This window comes from Xiphophorus maculatus, chromosome 12 (assembly GCF_002775205.1).
Source record: "Xiphophorus maculatus strain JP 163 A chromosome 12, X_maculatus-5.0-male, whole genome shotgun sequence".
In the NCBI taxonomy this organism is placed as follows: domain Eukaryota; kingdom Metazoa; phylum Chordata; class Actinopteri; order Cyprinodontiformes; family Poeciliidae; genus Xiphophorus; species Xiphophorus maculatus.
In genome coordinates, this window is record NC_036454.1 from 11409907 (window position 1) to 11433680 (window position 23774).

The 23774-nt window shown below is 37.6% G+C and overlaps 4 protein-coding genes across 15 annotated transcripts in view; 3 read left to right on the forward strand and 1 right to left on the reverse strand.

The window, feature by feature from the left end:
• The first annotated feature begins 315 nt into the window (after nucleotides 1-315).
• Nucleotides 316-5867, forward strand: gkap1 (G kinase anchoring protein 1). Of its 3 annotated transcripts, none has more exons than XM_023343159.1 (12): nucleotides 316-468; nucleotides 760-1031; nucleotides 2082-2240; nucleotides 2494-2571; nucleotides 3002-3140; nucleotides 3314-3336; nucleotides 3801-3962; nucleotides 4123-4209; nucleotides 4578-4641; nucleotides 4718-4788; nucleotides 4874-4951; nucleotides 5390-5867. In XM_023343159.1, the coding sequence occupies exons 2-12, from the start codon at nucleotides 774-776 to the stop codon at nucleotides 5429-5431; spliced, it is 1161 nt and encodes a 386-aa protein (XP_023198927.1). In that variant the 5' UTR covers nucleotides 316-468; nucleotides 760-773; the 3' UTR covers nucleotides 5432-5867. The 3 variants fall into 3 exon arrangements, with proteins under 3 accessions (XP_023198927.1, XP_014324002.1, XP_023198928.1); XM_014468516.2 differs by having other exon boundaries at nucleotides 3005-3140; XM_023343160.1 differs by lacking the exon at nucleotides 2494-2571 and having other exon boundaries at nucleotides 3005-3140.
• A 633-nt stretch (nucleotides 5868-6500) lies between these two features.
• ubqln1 (ubiquilin 1) lies at nucleotides 6501-13535 on the forward strand. 3 transcript variants are annotated; one of them, XM_005795021.2, is made up of 11 exons: nucleotides 6501-6724; nucleotides 6831-6973; nucleotides 8305-8429; nucleotides 8528-8790; nucleotides 8957-9124; nucleotides 9211-9355; nucleotides 9512-9633; nucleotides 9965-10048; nucleotides 10255-10370; nucleotides 10992-11160; nucleotides 11738-13535. In XM_005795021.2, the coding sequence occupies exons 1-11, from the start codon at nucleotides 6593-6595 to the stop codon at nucleotides 11879-11881; spliced, it is 1611 nt and encodes a 536-aa protein (XP_005795078.1). In that variant the 5' UTR covers nucleotides 6501-6592; the 3' UTR covers nucleotides 11882-13535. The 3 variants fall into 3 exon arrangements, with proteins under 3 accessions (XP_005795078.1, XP_023199090.1, XP_023199091.1); XM_023343322.1 differs by having other exon boundaries at nucleotides 10992-11179; nucleotides 11738-11784; XM_023343323.1 differs by lacking the exon at nucleotides 10992-11160 and having other exon boundaries at nucleotides 11738-11868.
• A 2142-nt stretch (nucleotides 13536-15677) lies between these two features.
• On the reverse strand, nucleotides 15678-20333 carry idnk (IDNK, gluconokinase). Of its 2 annotated transcripts, none has more exons than XM_014468927.2 (6): nucleotides 20094-20333; nucleotides 18989-19041; nucleotides 18570-18600; nucleotides 18378-18464; nucleotides 17051-17094; nucleotides 15678-16440 (listed from the first exon to the last, which is right to left on the reverse strand). In XM_014468927.2, exons 2-6 carry the CDS (start codon nucleotides 19024-19026, stop codon nucleotides 16095-16097), a joined length of 546 nt encoding a protein of 181 aa, XP_014324413.1. In that variant the 5' UTR covers nucleotides 19027-19041; nucleotides 20094-20333; the 3' UTR covers nucleotides 15678-16094. The 2 variants fall into 2 exon arrangements, with proteins under 2 accessions (XP_014324413.1, XP_023198972.1); XM_023343204.1 differs by having other exon boundaries at nucleotides 15679-16440; nucleotides 18989-19046.
• Nucleotides 20334-20774: 441 nt separating this feature from the next.
• frmd3 (FERM domain containing 3) overlaps nucleotides 20775-23774 on the forward strand; it is a 50706-nt gene continuing 47706 nt past the window's right edge. For all 7 annotated transcript variants that reach the window (XM_023343950.1, XM_023343951.1, XM_023343952.1 and 4 more), the window contains exon 1: nucleotides 20775-21185. In XM_023343950.1, the coding sequence (XP_023199718.1) occupies nucleotides 21081-21185 (105 nt within the window). In that variant the 5' untranslated portion in view covers nucleotides 20775-21080. The remainder of the gene's footprint in view (nucleotides 21186-23774) is intronic.

Sequence of the window (23774 nt, forward strand, 5' to 3'; positions counted from 1 at the left end):
CAGATTTAACAATTTTTTTAAATTTTGGAGAACGCATACCTTTAGATAACCTTCAGAACTCACTCAATTTGTAAATAAATACTAAGTATCCGGGTTTACCTTCAGCCTGTTATATTTCATTTCAGTCTCAATGTATTTCCGTTTGTCTTTTTGAGATAGACTAACATGTACACATCTGGTACAATGTCTTACATATTTACAATGTTATTGTTACAACATTTTATTTCTTTCGTTTTTAGTAATTTTAATCAGTCAGTGTCTAAGGAAACGCTAAGATTTTAAGATCGCAGCGCAGGAGGCCAGCACCAGTTGAAATGTAGTTTCGTGCTGTTTAGAACCACCGGGCTTCCGTACCGAGTTAGACAATCGCTAGTAGCACAACCAACTGCAGCTCAGTTCGCTGAAGACGTAGACAGAAGTACTTTTAGTCAACTTCTCTTGTCACCGTTGTCTCTGCAACACATCTCTGTGAGTGTAACACAAACAAAGGCTTAGCCTGAGCGTGTGAAGGTTTTGTCGACTTTTTACACTTGTTAGTACGCTAACAAAAAACCTGCTAGCCCGGTTGTATCGTTGCTGCTTTCATCAGCAGATTGTTACTGTCGGCAGAGTTGAAGAAAATTGCTGTAATTTTTTATTTTCATTATGAATAAATATTTAGGCGGATATTTTTCAGGACTACATAAACATCGTTCCACAATATACATAACTATTTCATGTTAACAGTTATTTTTAACGGGACCATTTCTTGTGATTTAGTTTCCCGTTACGTGATGGCATCGTCTGCAATGATCACTGTCCCCACCACCGCCTCCCGGTTCGCCCTGCTCCAGATTGACTCCGATTCGGACTCGGAAACCTCCGAGCCGGGGAAGTCCAACACCAAACGCGGGAGGGACTCCTCCGGGAAGTCCAGACAGGGGAAATCAGGAGCAACAACTGGATCAGGGGGTAAAGGTGGTCAGGGTGGCGAGAAGAAGAAAGACAAGAAAAAGAAGAAGAAGGAGCAGCAGCAGAGTGAGGCGAACGAGGTGAGACAGTCTGCTAGCCATGCCCTCATTTTTTCCGTTTATTAATCTGCTATAGAGCAGAGCGTCTGACTGCTCCATCTTTGTTTCATTTTTACCGGAACTGAAACTGCTCTGCAGCCACAGTCAGGTGTATTCATGACCTCCACTCTAATTAGCTGAAAGCAAAAACAATAAAGAGTTCTCGAAGCAAATGTTTTAAAAATTAGGTCAATTCTGTTTTTTGTTTGTTTTTGTACTTGTAGCACCAGTTAAATTGTCTTCACATATTTAAATCACAACACAAAAACCAACAGTCATGTGAAATGAAGTTAGGAGACGTAATTAAACATTGAGTTGTTTAAAAAGAAAAAAAAGACCCACATCTTTCTTGTTTATCCCTGGGAAATAAGTGATTTATTTATAGGTAAACACCAATAATTACCTGTCTTGGGGGATGAACTTTGTCCGTGTTCTCTCTGGAAAACTTTACTCCATGTTTTTCTTTTCTTTTCAAAGTTTTCTTCCTTGAACACCTTCCATCAAAGTTTAACTTGTGCAATCACCGTCTGCAGCAAGAGGCTACAGCAGGGATTTGGAAACTTCGTTCATCGTTTTTTTTTACCTTTAGAAACTGCTTGAATAGCTAGACCTTAACATGTTGTATTGAATGAATGGCGAAGCTACATTCTTGTCTAACAGATAAGACAGTAGCTTGTCTACTGTTTTTTTCATCTTTTTTGTGGACAAGGGAATTGATTATTTCAAATTCATTTGAGATCTTCTTAAATATCTAACCACATTCATTTGCTGCTACGGTGATCTTACTGAAAGCCTCAGGCAGCTGTTTGAATCTAATCTGTGTGACGATATTTCACTTCTACAGGAACACACCAAACTTCTCACTCTTCAAGTGTCCACTAAAGGTGTAGTTTAGCTTCAGTTGAGCAGTTGTTACAGACCCACCCTTCCTAATGTGCATTGGTAGCTTTGTTATCATTAATTGAAGCAAATTATGGTACCTTTCAGTTTCTGAAACATTTTGGATAAATGTTTTGTCTGTCTTTCCTTTAGCTGCGTAATCTGGCCTTCAAGAAGATTCCCCAGAAGTCCTGTGCCCCTCCGCCCTGCATGACGCTGTCAGGAATAGCCAGCGAGCTCCTCAGCCCGGCATCAGTGGACCACAGCTTACCTTCAGAGGGCTGGCAACAGTGGAAACAGAGAGACGAACAGGTTAGAGAAAATGACTAGAGACTGTGTCCTGATTTTGGAATCACACTTAAGGCTTAAGGAACTCCTCAGCAGTAGAGAAGCTTCTGCAGTGAACACTTTTAAAGGATTTCCATTGTTGCAATAAAAGAGTAAATTTGTTAAATGAGGTATACGTGTCCTTAATATTTATATCACAAACTGCTCTATCAGGGCTAAGAAGGTTTTTTTTTTCCTAGTTCAGGTTGACATAACCTTCCTTTCCGTGTTTCTGTAGATAACCACAGAGCTGTATGAGGCAGATTTGGAAAAGGCCTTGATTCTAAGTAAACTGGAGTATGAACAACATAAACAGGTACATAAGCTGCATTCACACACTAATAATTGATGAATGCTTAAAACAGGTGTAGATTTCACAGCTTAAAGATCTAGAGAAGTGTATCACTACTATTTTCTAAAACAAACTGAAGTTTGTAGTTATAACATGGTAGAATCTGAAAACAGTCAAAAAGAATAAATACTTTTTTCAGGCAGGAAATTATTATAAGTCAATTTTAATGCGAACGCTGATAAATTGTTAAAGTAAAAAAACATGTCACCAATTATTAGGCATATAGCCTCTTTGAGTCTTCAGTGTAAAACGTGATCATTTTGACATGAATAATTGGTCGTTTATGTTCAACTGAGTTAAATTAATCGCTATTGACAGGAATAAACACTACGAATTACTGGTATGAAAACCATAAAAATTAATCAATAAGAGGCAAATAATGTGTTTGTGTCAGCAGAGCAACACAAACGTAGCTTCTCCAAAGTCACGAGGAGGAAAAGAGGGCGGCGGGAAGAAGGACAAAAAGAAAAGTCAGCAGACAAAAGACAAAAAGACAGTTTCTCTGCAGGACTTCCAGGCTGAAGGCTCTGCTGGTGGGATAAACTGGTTCATCACTTGCAAAATCTTTTCATATAGCTGTACTTTTATGTTAAACTTGTTACTAACCTTTTCGGTGCAAAAGAAACACTCATGCAGTAGATTAAGTTTTCACAAAGTGTTATGATGGTTTTTACTAACGTCTGTTTTTTTTTTCTTGTTGTTGCAGAGCAAGTAAGTAGAAAACAAGAGGTGAGAAAGATTTTTTATTTATTTACCCCAATAATTTTCTGACCATCACCAACATTTTTAACCCCTTAATTAATGTAAAAAAAATAGACAGTTTGATTTTGACAGGGTTTCTGCATTGTGTGGTCTAAAACAGTATTGGATTTTGTTTTCCTCAGCTTTGAATAAATCTAGAAAAACAAAGTAATGATGTGGTAAAATACGTATTTGGACACTTTAGTTTGTCTAAAGGATCCATCCATTCAAAGCCTGACCACACTGAGTATTTTAGTTATGCAGCATAATAAACTACTTCATTCTGCAGCAACTCATTTATGCCATGTATATTTTATTATTACTACATGGCATCAACAGAGCAAATAGTTTTTTCCTCAGCATGAAGAAACAAAACAGAAGCTTGTTTTCTCTTTATTTGCACCATTGTGTTACAAAGTGCTTATAACTTCAAATCTTTGCATAATTTCCAGGACACCAGAGGGACAAACTTAGCACCAGGAAACAGACCGGAGGAACGTTTTTTTAACAAAGTAGAAGATGATATGAGTCGGATTATCCAGAGGGAGAAAAGACTTGAGCAGTTTGTGAGCAGCCCGGGACAAGAAGTCAACACATCCACAGAACATGAACCGGTGAGTGTAGATGTGGAAAGAAGCACTAACATGATTTCATCTTTTTATTATTCACATGTAACTTAAGAAAGGACCCATTTCTTTTTGATGTGCATTTCCTTCAGATGAACTTGATGCATATTGCACTACATGCGTAAAATGTTGAATTGTTGTTTTGTAGGATCCCCGGGCAGAACAGCTGAAATATGAGCTGGAGAAAAAGGACCAGGAGATTAAGAAACTGAAGAAGACCATCACAGAATGGGAGGTCAGATATGGAAACAGCTGAACTGTCGTTCCTCTGAATGAGCTAAAAACAAACTTTAACTTCACTGACGTCTGCTATTCGGATAACACACAAGAAAGCAAACTAATACAATATTGTGTGATTAGTTCAAATTAGCTTTATAATTGTTTCATCTTGTAAATATTACTATATATGTAGAGAGATTTTAGAAGAACCAAATAAACCATTCTAAAAAAATCTTGAATACTGAACTATATAGGAATAAATTAGGACCTTCCATGTTTTACTCCAATTTAAATGAATACAGTTTCACCATATCACATCAGGAGCTTTTATTTGTGTCTCTGGTGTTTGAACTCATCACTAACCATCTATTCTCAACTTTACAGGGAAAATACAAAGAGGTGAAAGCAAGGAATTCCCAACTTCTTAAGATGCTCCAACAGGGGGAGAGTGAGTTTACCACACACTGCTCAGCTTCCACTTGCTTGGCCTCTTGTTTTATAATGTGATCAATGTCTTTTTGTAGTGAAAGACAAAGCAGAGATTCTTCTGCAGGTAGAAGAACTGTTGCACATTAAAGAAGAACTGTCCTCACAGGTTTGTCATGCAGAGACAAATGTTGGTGTCTTTGACGGTTGTACATTTCTGTAGACATAAATAATATTTTTGTACTTTTACTCAGGTAACATTATTACATGCCGCCCTTGAACAAGAAAGATCAAAAGTTAAAGGACTCCAATCAGAGCAACCCAAGCATCAGGTGAGGGCAAAGATAATTGTGTTTTGTTTCACTTCTCTGTGTGGCGATATGTTTACATAAAGAGGAGGAGCTGAGCTCTTAGTTTAGTACCTGTAATAATTCACACTGGTCATTAGAAAACCCAAACGCTTGTGTAGGTGAAATCTATAATAGATTAGAAACGTCAGACAGGAACCATATTGTTCCTCACTGGGGAAATTCAAGTGTACCAGCAGCAAAGTTACAGGCAAAGTGGAAACATTTAGACTCGCATAAATGTAAATCTATTGACGGCCCGCTGGCTAACGGTGCATGTTGCTTCCTCAGTTGTCTTTTCTTTATGTATTCTTTTCTTTGTTTATATGTTTCGCTTGAATCGTGGAGAAAAAGCATATTTATGTAAACTAATTTCCACCTACCATCATCCTAAAGTAATTATGTGTTTTTTCTGGTTTGCAGGGAAACAAGAAAGGGAAGAAAGGCTCTGAAGTGGATCAATGAAGATTTCTGAAGGAAAAAGGTCTGGAGGTATAAAAAATGAACAGAAAGAAGAAGAATGAACAAATTAAAAAGCACTACTGATTATTAAGGTTCTTTTTGTTTATTTTTTTTTTAATTTTCCCCCCTTTTATTTTTATTTTACTTTTTATAGTCTGTCAGCTTGCATGTCCCATTAAATACACAGAATATACTCCAGATGTGGCATGTTGTATTAAACAACCAAGTGACATTTATTTACAGCTTTTGAAATAAATTGAGTTCAAAGTCTGTTTGGAAACGGTTGCTCTGCAGAGCCGCGGCATCTCCAATGCTCCAAAAGCTGTGTGCCTCTCTTCATGGGTTCTGATGCCAAATTGACAGAGTGAAATGTATGTTAAGGGGTTGGTAGGCTGTTCTTGCTCACTGTGAAGTAAAATAAAATACTTTTTCAGTGAAATTTTTGGTGTCTTTTATTATTATTATTATTATTTTTATATTTTGCACCAAAAAAAAAGTAAATTGTGAAACTGTGGTTATGCTCGATGTTGTTACTACGGCAATACAAGCAAATAAAAATGTATTTCTCGACTAACACATTCACAAAGGTAACATGAAGGATTTATTGAAATACAATTTTCAATAGCAGCCATGTTAGATGCTGAGGTCAAGGTTTCCAGCTTTAACGGGAAAACCAGAGAAACCCAAAGAATTAAATTAAGTACTTAGTTAGAATTTCTGACGTTTTTTTTTAAATATAAATAAATTTTTTATCCTCCTGGTTAAAATTTAAAAAAAGAAATTAAAGACAAAAACCAATGATAGAGACAGAAGAGCAAGCTTTTTCAGAGACCAACTAGTAAAAAATGTGCTGCATTGTTGTAAAAATTGTAATGGTTTGTTAAAATTTTTGTTACATTTTTGACAGAGAATATAATGTTAAAATCTTTTGCTATTTTCTATTAAGTATTTTCAGGTACTCTTGGAATTTCTTAAGTTGATTGGGGTTTAGAAGTGCTGCTCTCATAGAGAAACGGCGTAAAGCCCTGACTGTGCAGTTCCAGCTGGCCCACATATTCACAACCTTCTGCCGAGTCATCCAGACACGCACACACACGCCTCCACTCAGAGACGACTGCTCCAGGTCTGCCTTTTATCCTCATCCTCTGCCCGAACAATTCTGAGATGTCGAACTCAGTGAAAGATAAACCGGTAAGCCCTGAAAACCCCCTGAGGTCGGATAGGATCCACGTTATCCTCAGAAGCGTCTCGGAGAGCAGAGCGTTCACCGTCAGAGGAGACTGCACCGTCACACAGGTCAGGAAGCTAGAAACTGTTTCTGTCGTCTGCAGACGGTCTAGTGCAATCCTCAAACTAAGCTGTCATTGCTTTGGCGTGTGTGTATGTTTTTGTGTGCGCACAGCTGAAATTGTGTCTGTCAGAGCGGCTGCGTGTCCCAGCAGAGCAGCTGGTGCTGACCCACTCCGGACGGGTTCTCAGGGAGTCAGAACTCATGAGTCACCTTAAAGAACAGGAAGGATCGATCAGCCTCTGCATGATTCTAAGGTATGAAGCACAGTGATGATCAGTGCATCAGAGATGAAAAGTTATATTTATAGGAATATTCTGAAATACATAAAGGATGACAAATTTGTAGCTATTTTACAAAACAATACAAGTGTTTTAAAGACGTCAATAAGACAAGATGGTGTATCTGCTGTGTTTCAGTTGTAATTTATTGTTGCAGTGCAGGATGGAGGCGACTCCTCCTTCGCTCGATACTTATAAGACATTCAATTCCTTGGCTTGTCAGATTAATCTATCAGTCTGGCCTGTGTGGCTCATCACCTAGAGCATCTTTTTGTCTGGACATGAACACAAATCCTTGAAATAAGGGATTTTATTTCAAATCTAAGAAGCATATATTCCATAAATCTAACCAGTAGTTGTGCCACACTTGGCATTAACCATCAATTATGCAGGTCAAGGTCCTGAAGACGCAAAGCAGCTCCAAATCACTTCATCGCCTCCGAAATGTTTATGCATTTTGGGGAAATGACAATGTAGGAATTAATATCAAACTTAACAAGAGCCTACTGTCAGAATGTTGTTAATTTTTTAAAGGCTGTGTGAGTTTTACGCTGGACTGATATATCTTCTTGAATTTCTTTTGATTGAGATTTGATGTATCGCTTTTTCAGACTCTTTTGTCTACTTCTTGTTGTCATACAAGTTTTATTTACAGTAAATGTTTTCTTAATTCTCCAGAAATGTTGTTACAGTTAAATCATGATTTAATAAGCGGGCCAAGATATTTTCTCATAGGACTTGATGCAGTCCATTTTTACATTCAAGAAATTTGGGATATAATCAAACAAAATGAATCAAATTTTAAATAAGCAGGCATACTCAGATTTGAAGAACACAACAGAAAAGGCTCTTAAAATGAGTCACTGATTCTGAATGGAAAACTGATTCTTTTCAAGACATCATGCTGTTGTTCAAAACTTGTTGACTGTTTCAACAAATTTGAAACAGTCAACAAATTTGTTTTGTTGACAGACAATATCTGTGAGCTGATCTGTGACCTGACTCACAGATCAGCTCACAGATTCCCTCAGAGAGCTGACTGCTTCTCCCAGAACTGGTTCTCTTAATGCAGAGCAACTGTGGGCAGAGCAACTGAGATGTTATTTTTATTTTCATTCTGGCAAATAAGACCATAATAAATCCTTTTTAGATCCAATTGGTTATTAATGTTTTGTTGTCCCCAAACAAGCGGTTTTACTGGAAAACCACTTCGCTGAAATTATTTACAAGACGGGCTTTTCAGTGCATACTGTACATCAGTTATATGTTTATAGTCTATAGTTATAAACTCAGTTCGTCTTTCTCAGGCCTGAACCTTCATCTGCTCGGACCTCCAGTGATCCAGTTTCAGAACCTGTTGAGTCAGAGGTAAAAGCTGGTCCTGACCCAGAGCCCAGCCAAACACCAACTCCCACCTCGCCACTCTGCTCAGGTAAAACCTGTCAAACATTCATGTCTCTCCAGTCGTCTACCCTCTGCTCTCCAATGTTTTTAAGTCCTTCTGTTTTTTTTCGTTCCATCTTGTCTCAGCTGAGGGTTTGGACAGTCTTGGCTCGGAAAACAGCAGATCCAGCTTTCTTACTGCCCTCTGGAGCCAAATGGAGAGCCAGTTACCGAGTGACCCAGAACAGATGCATTGTGTTCTGGCCAGCCCACTGGTGCAGAACGCCCTCTGCACCTCCAGCCCTCAGCTAACAGGACAACGCTCTCTGTCTAATCCTCAAATTCAGCAGCTCCTGACAACAAACCCTGAGGTGGAGGACATGTTGAACAACCCAGATGCCATAGAGCAGGTGAGTGTATGTTTGAGGTGCAGTTTTTTTTTTTTGCAAGTTGTCTGAGTGATATTTCTATTATTGAACCTTTCACATTTAAACTTAAATAACTAAATGATTGAGGAAAGCTTTCCTTCTTTTGTGGTGTGTCTCAAACATTACAACTTCCTTTGTTCCTCTCCAGGTCCTGGGACTCATCAGGGAGCCTGAAATGACAGGAGAGGTGATACAAAAAGAAGACGGAGCTTTAGAAAACATGTCCATGGTGGAGGATAACCCTGCAAACGCTGCTGTGCATGTCCTTCAGACAAATGATGCAAAAATGCAGCAACAGGATCTTAAACAGACTCAGGTAAAGCAATAAAGGTCATGATTACATACTTCACATAGTTCATCTGTTATATCAGAGGTTTGCTTCTGGTGCCTCTGGTCTTTCAGGAATCAATGTTTCCATTATTCACTACATCATATGAGAGTCACCAGGGACCAGGACGAACCAGCCCAACATCACCTCTGTCCAATGACTCCACAGATTCCCTCAGAGAGCTGACTGCTTCTCCCAGAACCGGTTCTCTTAATGCAGGTAAGACAATGTGCATGCATCCAGTCAACGTATGCATAAGGCATGGATGATTTGTAGGAAATCATAATCTCAATTCAGTCCTGAGCTTTTCTCACAAGGTTAAATATCAAATATCTGAAATGTGATATATGAACATAATGTGGCTGCTGCCTTCAGGTCTGCAGTCGCTCCTGCAGGAGGTCACAACCAGTCCGGGTCTGATGGAGACTCTGCTCTCTGGGCCGCACATCAACTGTGTTCTGAACTGCCTCAGCCAGAACCCGGACTTTGCTGCACAGGTGATACGTGGATCTGGATATATTGCAAAGATGAGGAGCAATACTCCTTTATGGTTGAGGGGGGTTTTTCCACTTAAAGTAACAATTTATTATCTTTTGTTACTCCAGGATAAGTCATTTTCTATCATTCATCACTTAAAGAACAAGTTGCCACCGTTTATGTAAGAACATAGGTAATTCCAGATTTATCCTTTTCCCGCTGCGACATGTAGTTTAACCACTAGATGTCACTAAATCCCCACACATTGCTCTTTTAACCACGACCTTAAACCAGTCCTTCCTCCTGAGAAGCTGAGAAACTTCAGTGCTGATGTATTTCCTGTTGCTTCAGATGCTGCTGAGCCATCCCTTGTTCTCAGGAAATGTTCAGCTGCAGGAGCAGATGAAGCAGCACATTCCTCTCTTTTTGCAGCAGGTTTGTTTATTCACTCCGGGGTTATTGTGATATTATATTCTTCATATTTATGACAGGTACCAAAGGTTTTTTTTTTGTAATTGATATTTATTTATTACTAAAATAGATGTGGTATGGAAAGAGTTTGGTCTTGGCATACCGCCATATGCAGCAAACAGCTATCTCTGATACAAAAATGTTATTTATTATTGTTCAATAAATTATAGATGCAAAGTGGAGAGCTGCTGTCCATGATGCTGAACCCCAGAGCCATGGAGGCTTTGCTACAGATCCAACAGGGGCTGCAGACTCTGGCTGTAGAGGCTCCCTCCCTCGTGCCTGTGTGAGCAAAAATATCTAAACACTTCATTTGTTCTAGATGAGTTACTAAAGTAAATGGCTGTCTTATTAAGAGGGTTTTCACTAAACCTTCAAAACTTCTAAAGAAAATTGTCAAATTTAACAATTCAAGGTTTAGGCCTTGAAAAGTCTCAATTTTCCAAACTAAGTATTAAATTACATTAAGTTCCATCTTTAATTTGTACATTTAATTCATTGACATAAGAGAAAACAAAAGAAATGTGTCCACTGTTCTTTTTAGGCAATGAAAATGAAAATATTGTTACAATTTCTATTACTTTCATTGAAAATAACATGTTTAAAGAGTTTTGGTATGAAAATTTTAATTTCAGTAGTTGGTTAGAGCCTGTTCTAAGTCACTGTTTGGAAGTTTTTTGTATTCTGTAAGAAAACCTTAAAGTATGATTGCAAGTCAAAAAACATCCACTTACGTAGGTACAAATATATTTTCAATTCATAATTAGTAAGTCAATTTAATTTATAAAACTAAACTAGACTTATTTGTCTGTCCTAATTTATGTAATCCATTAATTTAAATGATCATGTCTTATATACATAAAAGTCTGAAACTGAAATTACCTTTTTCAACAATGTATTGTATCAGTGCTGGACCTGGAACCAGTGCTGGTTCTGGTCTTACTGGTTCTCCTCAGCACCCATCTGATCCTAACCTGAACAACCAGACTGGCTGCCGTCCTCAGGACGACCCACTGACAGAGCAGCAGCAGTTTGTACATCAGATGCTAAAGGCACTGGCTAACACCAACAATGGGGTAACTCACTGATCCAATGGTGACTAAAATTGTTTAACTCTTTTTATGTGTAAAATTGTAATATTAGAAAGCATAAGCCACTTAAATAACCAAAATTTTATTGTTAGCAAATGTTAGCATTTGCTAAATGGATGTTCCTACATTGTCTTGCCAAAAATGTTTATATCTCTTTTCAGTTAACCACAACAAACCTTAACGTGTTTAATGAGATTTCATGTGAGCAACCCAGACGTTTTTATCCAGTTTGCCCCGTATTTACCTCTATTCATCAACTCCAACCAGCTACATGATTCAACTGTGCAACCAGTTTCCCTGTTCTGGTTGTTAACATTTGAAATTGAAATAATAAAATAACAACACAATTCTTAAAGATTAATGGTCAAATAGCCTGTTATAATAACTCCTTTCATTCTGCTCCTCTATGTACAATGTACAAAAATGTAAAATTGCATTAATGATTCAGAGATTTGCATTTTGTCACAAAACATTCAGACTACGTACATTAAGAAATTAAAGTGCATATTGTAATTGTTTAGTCACAAGAACTTCAAATGATTTTGATTTTGTTGCCTATCAGGTCCGTCTTCAGGAAGAGGAGGATTTCCAGGAGGAGTTGCAGCAGCTGAACTCAATGGGCTTCAGAGACAGAAAGGCAAACCTTCAGGCCCTCAGCAGCTCAGGAGGAGACCTCTCCTCCGCTCTACACCTGCTCAGTCCTTAACAATTCATTTTCAGTTATTAACAAGTGAATTACAAAAAAAGATGTAATTGTAAGCCATACTTATACACAAGGTGTCATCTAATATCTATGTAGTGATAAATCACTGGCAGAAACATGTATCCACCAACACAACCGAGTAACAGTGCAGAGGTAGATTATAGGCGCTGACTAAACAGAACCCACAGGAGAAAGTAACACCTGTATTTAACTGAATTATGGCAGGGATCTACACCACATATTCATATTTTAGTAAGCAAACCGAGTGTTTGATAGGAACCAGATGAATTATTTAACAGAAAAATAGGAGTTTGTAGTGGAGAAAAAAATAGATTTCATTTTGTCTGCTCTGCTACTTCAGTTCTACTTTACATGCAGTAGATTCATAGCATCTACATCAATATTTAAAAGCAGGTGATTTATTATGAACGTCGGCACACGGTGATGCCTCTTTGCTCTGTTACCTCCTGGTCACCATCTCACATACCAGGCAGGTGTCCTGTAAGTTCACACATTTCATGTGTTCCAGTCTAACCGATTAAACCTCAAACACGAGTCGTGATACGTGTCCCGACACACCCAGGTTGTTCATGTGTGTTAATCACAGACTAAAGCAGGTGTGGTTATGTAAACATTAACAAATGTTCACATGTTGACATTTAGCTAGAAAGATATTTAATTGTACTTAATAAAGATAAACATAGTTTTCATCATAAAGCAAAAAACAAACTGAGAAAAAGGTTAGGACACCATAACAGTCTTACCTGTTTTAGCTGTAATAACTCCTGTGAGGTGTTTCTTTTAGAAGCTTTACTCCACTTTTTACTTTGAGAGATTTCTTTGAGCATCTTGTGCTCCGCTCTCAGAGCCAACCTGTTTGGAAAGCCAGTCCTGAACATGTTACAGGTTCATTTTAATGTCCTGCACTTTCTGACTATCTTCTACACACTGAAATGGCTAATTTTTAATTATTTTGAGACTTTTTAAAAATCTCTTTGCAGACTCACAAGCTGATGAGTAATGATCTCTTATGTGCACCTGATGTGATAACTGATTATAGTTTGAGCCATTTTAAGTGGGAAGAAATGTTGGGGTGTCCTTATTTATTCTACACCAGAACTTTAATTTATTTTAAAGTATCTTCTCTTCAGTTTGTATTGATTTTTTTTTACAAATATATTTATTTCAGTGTTGTTAAAATTGTTATTTAATGTCAATATATTTATTGATAATAAATGTCCATATATCTACCACATAATCATAAATGTAACGTTCTAGATAAAACATGCTTTGATGTATTTATTTTTCTTGTCCAACAAGGAAAAAAAAACACTTTTTTTTACAATATAATTCTTCTTAAATCAGCTACCTGCTGAGTAGAAGCCAACATAACGTTATACAGTAGATATGACACTTAAATACAATTTGGTGAACCTATTTTATTTTGAAGACAAGCTTACTGTAGTATATTAAATATTATATGCTACTGTGAGATATTGTAGTTGTTTTTCTTTTGTCTAAATCGCATCATCAAACATTACCAGCTGTATTCTTTCATCCCCTTTGATGAAATTTTAAAGTACTGAAGATGAAACATACTTGTATTTGTTGCGGTACTGTTAGTATTATTTAACCAATACCAGCTCAAGGGGTTATTTCCAGAAAAACGTCTCTGTTTTTTTTTTTCTTCCAAAAAGAGAGATGTATTTTGCTGTTTTATGGTTGATTTTAATGTTTTAATCAGTCACACAAAACCAAACAAGTAAATGTATTATGGTAGCTCTGTGACTTTGTTTCAGCTGTTTACATGTTCTCAAAATACCTGCAGTAACTTTTGTGTCTGGCTCCAGAAAATATCGACTTTTAATGAGCTTGTGATCTCTACAGATAGGAAAACCTTCTTTCTAACTTTAAACACTAGAGGGCAGTTTTGTTTTCCTTTTTGTTTTGTTTTGTTTTGTTCGGTCTGGGATTTAAACAGCACTGCAGGTTAATTCATATCATCATATTTATCTGCAATGCTTAACTTAGAAATCAATTACTTTACAGTTTCAATGGTTAAATAAACAAAAAAAATTACATTTTAATGCCACCTTTAGAACCAACCTTATTTTGTTTACCTAAAGTGTATCCTAAATGTGCAAGAGTCACTCTGAGATCTTCAGCTTCCTGACAAGCATGAGGCGTTCTCGACACGTTAAACGGGTGTGTGTGTGTGTGCGTGTGTGTGTGTGGGTGTGTGTTCTCGACTTGACAACCTGCCTGAGTTTCTCTGTGGCTGCCAGACGGAGGGGGTTTAATCTCCAGCTGTGTGAGGGTGAGAGATATGGGAGTAGCTGAGGGGGTTTTCTGGATTAGAAGCTCCAAAAATATTCAAGTTGAGGTTTGAAGATGAGTCATGGCACAGAAACAGCTCTTCAGTATGGAGTGGAGCGCTCTCTCGCTCAGGGTGTCTTCTGAAGATACCAACAGACCTGACAAATGAAGTTACAAAGTTTTGACCTGCTTTGCCCTGCAAGGTAGCGAGAAGAGTGAAACTTGCCTTCCACTTGTGTGCTTATTTTGAATCAGCAGTCATCTTTGGTCTTATTAAATGCGAGGAATGCACCTTTAAAATTTGGTTGCTGCTTTTTGATGTTGACCCATAGAAGATGCAAAGATGGAAAATGAACTTGCTGTTTATTTCAAACACTTTCCAGTGGAAATTAGAACAAATATTTGAGATTTCATTTTCTAACATTCTGGGAACAGATTTGATGTTTAATTTAATTAACTCTAAAATGTATATTTTAAAACCAATGTCGTGTAATTTTTTAAAATTTTGATCAAATAATTTAAATAAGATGTCTAGTAGAGACCTATATTTAATGATGTTCCATCACGCAAGTGTGAACTTCTACATTGTTATTAACAAAATGGTCAAGAACCTCTAAACTTCTCTAAAAACCTTAAAATATATGGAATCTGTAAGAATTAAACCTCAACAGGTTTGATTCGATTCAGATCTTTTGAGGTTTCAAACATTTTAACTGGACAAAATAACAAAGACTTCCTATTTTAGGCGGAAGGAGAAAAACTTTGAAGTGTTGTTATTTCTCAGCTTTAACCCACGGACACAGATTAGGATGTTATCCTGAAGTAAAAGTAGAGTAAAGCTTCTCAGCGCTCGTCTAAGGTAGAGTGTTTCTTTCAAACCAGACTGAGCTTTAGAAAAACGGCAGCAAAATCCAAAATCAAATCAGGGGCGCCAAGTCTACAGAGAGACGCCTGAGGCTGAACCTGCTGCAAAGCCGAGAATCCCTCCAGCTAAACCTGGAACGTTTCAGACAACTTATAGATTTAACATTCATTCAACCAAGAAGTTTGTTTCTGGTAGGAAGTGGAGCAGGCATACCCAAAAGAATAAAACAACTGTTTTTATTTGCATATAATAAAAAATAAATGTGTAATATTTTATACCCTTCTCAATAATCAAAGGCAAAATCTTTATAGGCATTACAGCAAATCAAACTTTCCTTATAATTGCAGAGAGGTGGATTTTTTTCTATATGAGCTCCAAATGTTTGAGTGGAAGGGCTCCTTGTCATCATCCTAATCTTCAGATCCTTTCACATATTCCTAATCAGATTTAATTCAGCCACTCTAAAAAGATTAAGATTACCTCCAGTGAGAAGAAACAAGTTGGCAAAATTAAAATATTACTTTAAACTTAAATCTGCCAGGAGTATGAATAATTTCAATCTTAACTTTGCATACATTTCTACTTTTTATAATCTTGAAAACGTTTTACTGCAAATCCTTTTACTTATTGTGAGAACATTTTCAAGGAATTCACTTCCTAGTGAGCAAATATGTGATCATAAAGTAAACTTCTATCATGTTGATGATTCCCATAAAAAGACAATTGATTATAAAAAATAGTATTTCGTTCGGGGAGAAAAACACGTATAACACCACTCAGGAATAAATTCTGAACTTTATTTTTATGAAAACAAAAAAGTAGGTTAAGAGAAGAGGAAAATGATCAAAAAGAGTTATCGCTATGTAGCAAATAATATGCTTATTACTCATATGAAACATTTAAGACATCTGGATTTGAGAGCCTTTTCAGGGCAATAAAGCAAAAGTTCAGTTCATTTACCCATGAAAAAATGGGTAATAGTCACTCAAGTAATAAACTACGTAGTGTTCCCATTCGTTTGCCACGATTACAGCTTCACAACTTCAGACTCTCAATGTGCTTCTCTACTTCCAGGATCATCTCGCTCCGGCTTTTCCTGATGTCCAGCGTGAGCACGTTTTCCTCGTCTGACGGAGGCTCCAAAATATCAAACTGGGAGCGCAGCAGATCTGCCTTCATGTAATGTCCCTGTCGGGCCACCATCCTCTGGTGAATGAGATCGTAGTCGCCATGCAGGTAGAGGAAGAAGACCTCTGGAGAGGAGGGAAGTGAGGCGCTACTGGTTGGTGCCACCACCGTGGAGCCGTGGAGGAGAATCTGCCGGTAGAGGCGCTTCAGAGCTGAACACGCTAAAAGAGCATCTGAGCCTGAAGACCTTTCTCTGTGATGGGAAAACATGAACATACATTTAAATATTGAGATGTCAGAAATGTTCCCTGACATACTACATGGTTATTAATATTTTTAAAGTGAGGAATTAACTAAAATGTCAAAGTTTACTTTGGTCACAAAGCAATGGAGAAAAAAGAGCAGCACAACGATGAGCAGGCAGTGTAAAAAAAAAAAAAAAAGACATATGGATGCTGAGGAGAAGCCGTCTTTGATGTCACCGGAGGCATTTTAACATCTTCACTTCTTCTCCTCACCCTCTCTCTCTAAATCTGCTTTTACTCCCCCAAACTCCCTTCCCAGTCGCTGCGGTTTTCAGCTTAATTTTCAAACCCATTTTTGATATTTTTTGATCTTTCTGAACAATTTTATGCCTGCTTCTTCCTACCTCGCTGCTATGCTTTTGAGATTTGTAAAACTGAATCTGGTTTGCTTCCATCAGTTGAAATATCAAGTATTTCATTGCTGCATACAATAGTGGAAAGAGTCTAAAAGTAAAGGATGCAGTTAGATTTGATCTAAATTATGTTAGTATTAGCACGGGTGTGAGCCGATGTAATAAAAATAATATTTGTGAGTCTCTGTATGGCACTGGTTCTCACCTCTCAATGACTTCATGTAGTCTGAGAAGCCAAGGAAATCTGTCCTGAAAGACAAGAAATAATAAATTACGATGTTTTCAGTTCAATGCCGTAGACGCTGAGGTGATCTGAAGACAATATAAAACCTAAACATATTTTAAGAAAAAATGGGTTAGTTATTTTATGTAATTAGGTCAGATATTAGGTAAAAAGTCTGAGAACTTTTCCAGTGCCAGACAGATTTTTTTGTATGCAAATTGAAAACAAGTATGATTCCTTTGAGAACTAACGAATACAGACTTAACTAATGTAAAGTCTGTATTTGTAAAGCAACAGAAATCTCAATACACTAAGGGCTCATTTTAAGACACTCAACACATAAACTTGTTTAGGTGATGTTAGTAAAACTCAAACAAACAAATCAGGCAGAGACAGTGAGATCAATGAGCTCCATAACAGAGTCTCACACCTTTAGGTCCTGGCTTCAACTCATTTTGTTTATACCGGCCTCATTCTGCCAACTAACACCAGAATGAAAGGCTTGTTGTCCCTAAAGCCTGACAGTAATCCTTTATTTACATTTCTGCTTCGCTCCATCATTTAATCTCAATCTGCCAACTGTTGACTGTCACTGAATGATGGCGGCAAGTGTTGGACAGAGGTATTCCTCCTCAACTTTCTGAGTAAACCTCTGCGTGGGAGGTTATTGTCTGTCACCAAACAGCAAAATGGCACCAAATGCTGCCAGATTTTTTTTGCCAGGAAGGAAAGAAGAACAGACACAAAGAAAAAAGGAGAAAATGACAGAAGGGGTGATGGAAGGAGACAATGGAGAGAGGATTCTTTCTTTCGACTCAAAGAAAGAATAAAGTATGTTAAGACTGTGGGGCGTTTCACTGAAGCAGAGAAGCAATGGAAATGGGGTGGTCGTTTTATGATGTCGTATGAGTAGGGAAAATATATATAAATACTGGTTATAAGCCATAACAGCAATATTAATATCTGCAATTCGCTCAAATTTCTTAGAACGGTGCATCCCAAGTTTTATAAAATGGGTATAAGTGTTTGGAAATACAAGTGTGATTCAGTTATCAATCCAGTTGTCAAGCTTTGTTTTGGTTTAGGAGAATAATTTAATCGTGAACTGAACTTTGGTAATAATTTACATGTAACTAAGGCTGACATGAAAACCTATAGGACATTGTTTGTGTAGAAACACTTGCATTTTAATTGTACAGTCCTGACAAAGCTACAGAGCTCCCCAATGTTTACAAAATCATAGTTTCTGTAACTGACGGGTGAAATAAAAAACGCACATAAACACATGTATGCAGACTCCTGGGCTGACCTGGTCTGTGAGCGGTTCTCCACGAGCCATCTTCTCAATGTTCTCCTGCGGGTGGAAGTTATCGCCTTCATAGAAGGGCCAGCCAAGCTGAGGAGAACCATGCATGACAAGGTCAGGATAAATGTCCTTCCATACAAACATAACGCCATCAGAGAGTTTTGTGTTTGGGTAGTGAGCCATCCAAGTTTTTACCTTTTCAGAAAGGAATGTCCCCAAACTGGTTCTGTTTTCCAAAAAACAAGAAAGAAAAACAGACAAAAATTAACTAAATTATTAAACTAATGTTCACAATAATTGCTGGAAATCAGACAGTGCAACGTTAATAAACCTAATTTCAGACTGGTGGAAAATACAGAAAAAAACCCCCATATCTTTCACTACGAAAGGTGAACTATACACTGATCTCAAAATTAATTTTATGATCTTGGTTATCCAACTGAGTCATTCTGTTTTCAGAGTGGAGCGATTTGAAGTGAATGACAATGCCTCATAAAGGTTGGATTATTTATTAAATGTATCACTTGATAAGCTACTTTGTTACATTCATGTATCAAAAATCACAGATTTTTAAAAAAGAATAGTTAGTGACCACAATAAGAAGACATACGGACTTTCCACAACCCGAGACTCCCATTATGATGTAGATCATCTTGTCTGTGACGCCCTGTGCTAAAACAAATGATACAAAAAATCAGATATTGCATAATCAAGAGTTGAAGGTTACAGATCCTTCTAGCAACTAAAATAATTATACCATAGCTTTAAAATGAATGTCTTTTTTATTGAAGTAACATATTCTTACACTGAAAAAAATGAAAATGCAACCTAATATGTGTTGATTTAGTTAAAAGAAAAACACATTTAGCGAAATAGCTTTATACAAAATCAATGGTTCCTCAGTCATTGCTACACTTAGCTGCAAAATAAATGTAACTATTTTTAAGCTATATTTACCTTTTTCAAATTGCTCAGCTTGTCTAGAAAATGTCTAGTAAAACCATGGTGTTATGTTGTGGTATAAATATGTAAAGCCACAAATGCCAATTTCAGGGTGTAACCAAATTTTATCTTGCCATTATCTACAGTAAACAGAATAAGTTAATAAAGTCTCAGAAGACCAATCTAATCAAGTCTCCATAACAACCATTACAATTCATCTACATGCCTGTTTTCATCGTATCACTGCACATATAGTTTGATGAGTTTACTAAACTCTTGAGTTTTGGTGAACTGAGACCAATATAGAGCTTTTCTGCTGCCCACTTAAGGAGAGTTTAGCTTGAAACAAAGTCCAAATATGTGGAAAATGATCTCAAACCCACTGTTATGTATGGTGGGGGATTTGGGGTGCTGTTTTGGTTTTAAAGGATCTTGTTAGAAGATCAATGTATCATGAACTCTTTTAAATACTTTTGAATCCTAAATCATGTAGGATGAGGTTAGGACATGGAAGAATAATATAGGACTGTCAGAGAGAAAAGAGTCCAAAGGTCCCTCACTATTTCTTCTCCAGCCTTGTGAGATGTTACAAGACTAAGTGCTGTCCTGTTGTAAAAACTGCTGACAGAAGGGGCAGCTACCAGTAACTGCGCTGTAAAACTCTCCTGCTTGTTAGCGTAGGATTATCTTACAATTTAATGCTGCCGAAATTAATCCAAGGCTTTTTCTGCATCTTTACCAGCGGTCCAAACAACTGCACACTGTATACTGACTCACCGTTAGCCTACAGTGATTAAACAGGTGCCGTGTTTCCGTAGCTCCTGTCACAGCAGCAGCAAAACAATAAGCGGAGAAACCCTGCTGACAAAACGGCCCACTTTATTTGTTAGTGTCTGTAAAACTCTCTGAGAGGGAACAACGCCCCGGGGCGGCCGGGCAGCAGGGCTCAGCAGAGGCAAGGTAACCCAACGAACGCATTACTGCAGCTCCGAAAGCGCTTGGACCGTGGCCGCGACTTGTTTTGATACGTAATGACGCACGCCGCTTACGTTGACAATTTAAAGGTACAGGGTCCTCGACTCGCGTAACAGCAAAATAAATAGGGACGTCTAAGCTGGCCTTGACGTCATTATTGCGGGCAATTTAGGGAGTTTGGACCAGAAAGGCTTAAAATAAAATAAAATGTATGAATATGTAAATGAAGTAATTGATCATTAATGTTATATTATTGTTTTATCCTATAAAATATATGTGATTGCACGTAATTACAAAGAAATATATAATCACATTATATAAAGAGAGATATTTAGAATATTGTTTGGAAATCTGAATGCAGTTATCAGATTTTACTGCAGCGAATTCACATTAATCTTCGCCATAAACAAAGTGATGGAGCTGAAATTTGATAGACACACATAGCGGAAGCAGGGTTAAACCAGACGGAGAGAGAGTGAGAGAGTGAGGGAGAGGAGAAAAGCCATCATCTCTCCTGGAGATCAATAAGCGGGCCACACAGAGAGCAGACGGATACAAGCCCTCTTGCCTCCCGCTCTGTCGCATCCATCCATTCTCTTATCCATCCATCTATCCATTCATCCATCCATTCATCTCCAAGGGCGGTTCAAGGGGTGACGAGACCAGACGGACACATGTTATGCCGTGCGTAAAGCGTAACCCCCTCGGTGTGTTTTTTACACGTTTTTTGCATCTGTTTCGCACTTGGAGCCACTGACATGAGGAGCTGAAACCGACACCGAGCCAACAATGAAAATGCTCCGGTTTCGCAGTCCCAGCATCCGCTCCTTGGACCAGGAGGTCCTCTGCACGATCCGATTACTGGACGACTCCGAGATCTCCTGCACCATCCAGGTAGAGGAAGGAAAACCTTGTTGATATTACTATTAATTTTATTTGTACACACAGACAAGAGGCTAGAATGAGACTGCAACAGTCTACCCTTATGGTGAATATCACTATCCCCATATCATGATGTTTACTTGGAGGAACAGCATTTGCGCGCATCCGTCCTGCAGTTTGAAATTGACTGTGAATTGGTTCTCTTTGCTCTATACACTAAAGAGAGACATGCATTTGTGATGAGAAATATTAATGTGAGTCACAGTGAGAGAAGTTATAATGAACTTTGCTTCATCGTAAAAAAAGACATGATGGAGCTCCATGGGATTGGTGGGAAATATATATTTAGGGGTTGTTCATTTCAAATATCCAAGTAAAGTTGGATTGGTGGAAGGCTGATGTTTACTTCTGTGATTTAGGCACCCATAGATGTGATAAATTTTACTACTAAGAAAGTGATCATAAAGCTCTCAGAAGAAATGAATTTTGCTTTGTTCTATTTTAAGTTACAAATCTTTGGACTTTATTTTATGTGATTTACTTTATATTTCTTTCTTACTCAAGTTATATGGATGTCATCTGAGTTTATTTCCATTTTATTTTCATTTTAAATGCAGCTGCTTGTGGAGTCTGAGAGTTCACAAGATTCGTACCTAATTTGACTCAATTTTGTACCTGCTACTGCTGTTGCTGAAAGATAATCATCAGTATGAAAGCATTGGAGTGAATTAAGGTGTGGCCAGTGACAGTGTTTAGTTTCAGGCTGCAGTATGTTCCAGAACTGCAGCTTTTTTCTCCAGCTGAGATCAGTGAGGTTTTTTTTTTTATCCTTAAGTCTGGTTACTAGCTGGTAACAAACACTGGTGCTTACAAGTTTACATACATTCATCATAAGCATAAATGTCATAAATTTTGGAATTGTACTTATTTCCTTGAGTTGCTTTTCTTTCCAAGCTGGAATGATTCAACAACATATAGGCCTAACATAAAACAACAAAATTTGGGTGTACAAGCTAGAATTTTTCATGAATTTTATCTAATCACAAATTGGTTGAAATTATACATACATATCAAATTGCATGCAGAAATACCCCAACTACTATTTGATAACTACTAGTTAAAACAAGACACAACAGGATGTTTCAACAGCGGAACTAAATAATTAAAACTGGTTCTGGGACAGATATAGCAGGCTACAACATTTTAAAAGAAAGTCTGTCAGCCCTGCCTAGAGCAGCTGCCAAATTTACTGACAGAATTTTGCCAGCGTAGCTTGTTGATGGCTAAAGAAAACATGTATTTGATGTACAGCTTACTTAAGGACCTTTATTCAAATAGTAGCCAGTAGCAATGCATATTTTTCAGCCTGCATGTATAACTTTCTGTAAAAGTAACAGACAAATGGGATCTAAAAAGTGGCTGAAAAACCAGAAGAAAATTGTTGAGAGCATTAACGCATACGCCCCCAACATTTATCTAAAGTTTTGTGAAACTGAAAAACTCCATGAAAATGCATGCTGCTGGTTGATGTTTCGAGATCTTTTAGCGCAGTTGCGTATTTTTTTTGTAAATGGCTCAATCTGTAAGTGCAGCACTTTGTCTCAGAAGTAATTGCCTACATCAGCATTGTTGTTTCACTCCGGATGACTAAACAGCCTCGCTCCGTGTCATGCTAACCATCTTTGTGATACTCTGCCTGTACCCAATCAATGATTTAAAAAACAGCATTTTATGCACAAAGAAAAATGGATGGAGCAGAGTGTGAAACAGATAATGTGTTTTGGTGTTCGCAAAACACCGAAACACTTGTGTGTTTGTCTCTTTGAATACTCAGAAACGTATTAAGGTGTGTGTACACATCAGAAAACATGAAAGTGTGGACTTTCACCAGGAGATGCTGAAATTGACTTTGAAATGGGTTTTAGGGCTTTTAACCAGGTGTGTGCATTTGTCTGAATTATCAAGAAATGGACATTTATGTTTCTAGCTGACTGCATTTTCCTGGGCTTTCTCTAATGGCTTTGTGTTCCGGTGCTAAGCTGCTCCTTCCTACATATTTCATGACATCCTGATCTCGTCACAGTACACTTCGGCTGCTCAAAAGCACTTCTCTACTTTCTATTGTGTAAAGACTATCGGCTCTGGAATTAGTTTTCTTTCTCTCCACTGTGTCATCATCTGTCTTATTTTATATATTCTACTGTGCTGTGTATGTAGGTCAGGATAAAATATCAGTGGCAGCGCTAGATTAAACAGATGGAATCAGAAGAATCGGATGGGATTTAGCATTTTGAAAATTGTGCATGGAGTGAGTCTGGCTTGACTTGTTCATTCCAATTTTCAGACTTAGAAATCTTGGACCAAACTGGTTTGGATGTCCAGTCAGATGGGATTGGAGATTGTACAAAAATGTGGCTTGACCAGCTGAATGGCTTATACCAAAAGTGGTATGTGAATTGAAATTTTTACTTCTATCTAAATCCAATAGATAATTTAAGAGCTTTTTAAGGCTTTTAGAGATTTTTAGATCTTCTGGTCTAAGAAAAAACTGAACTGAAGAATTATTTTATTCAGACCAGCGTGAAAACTACAGCAATGTTT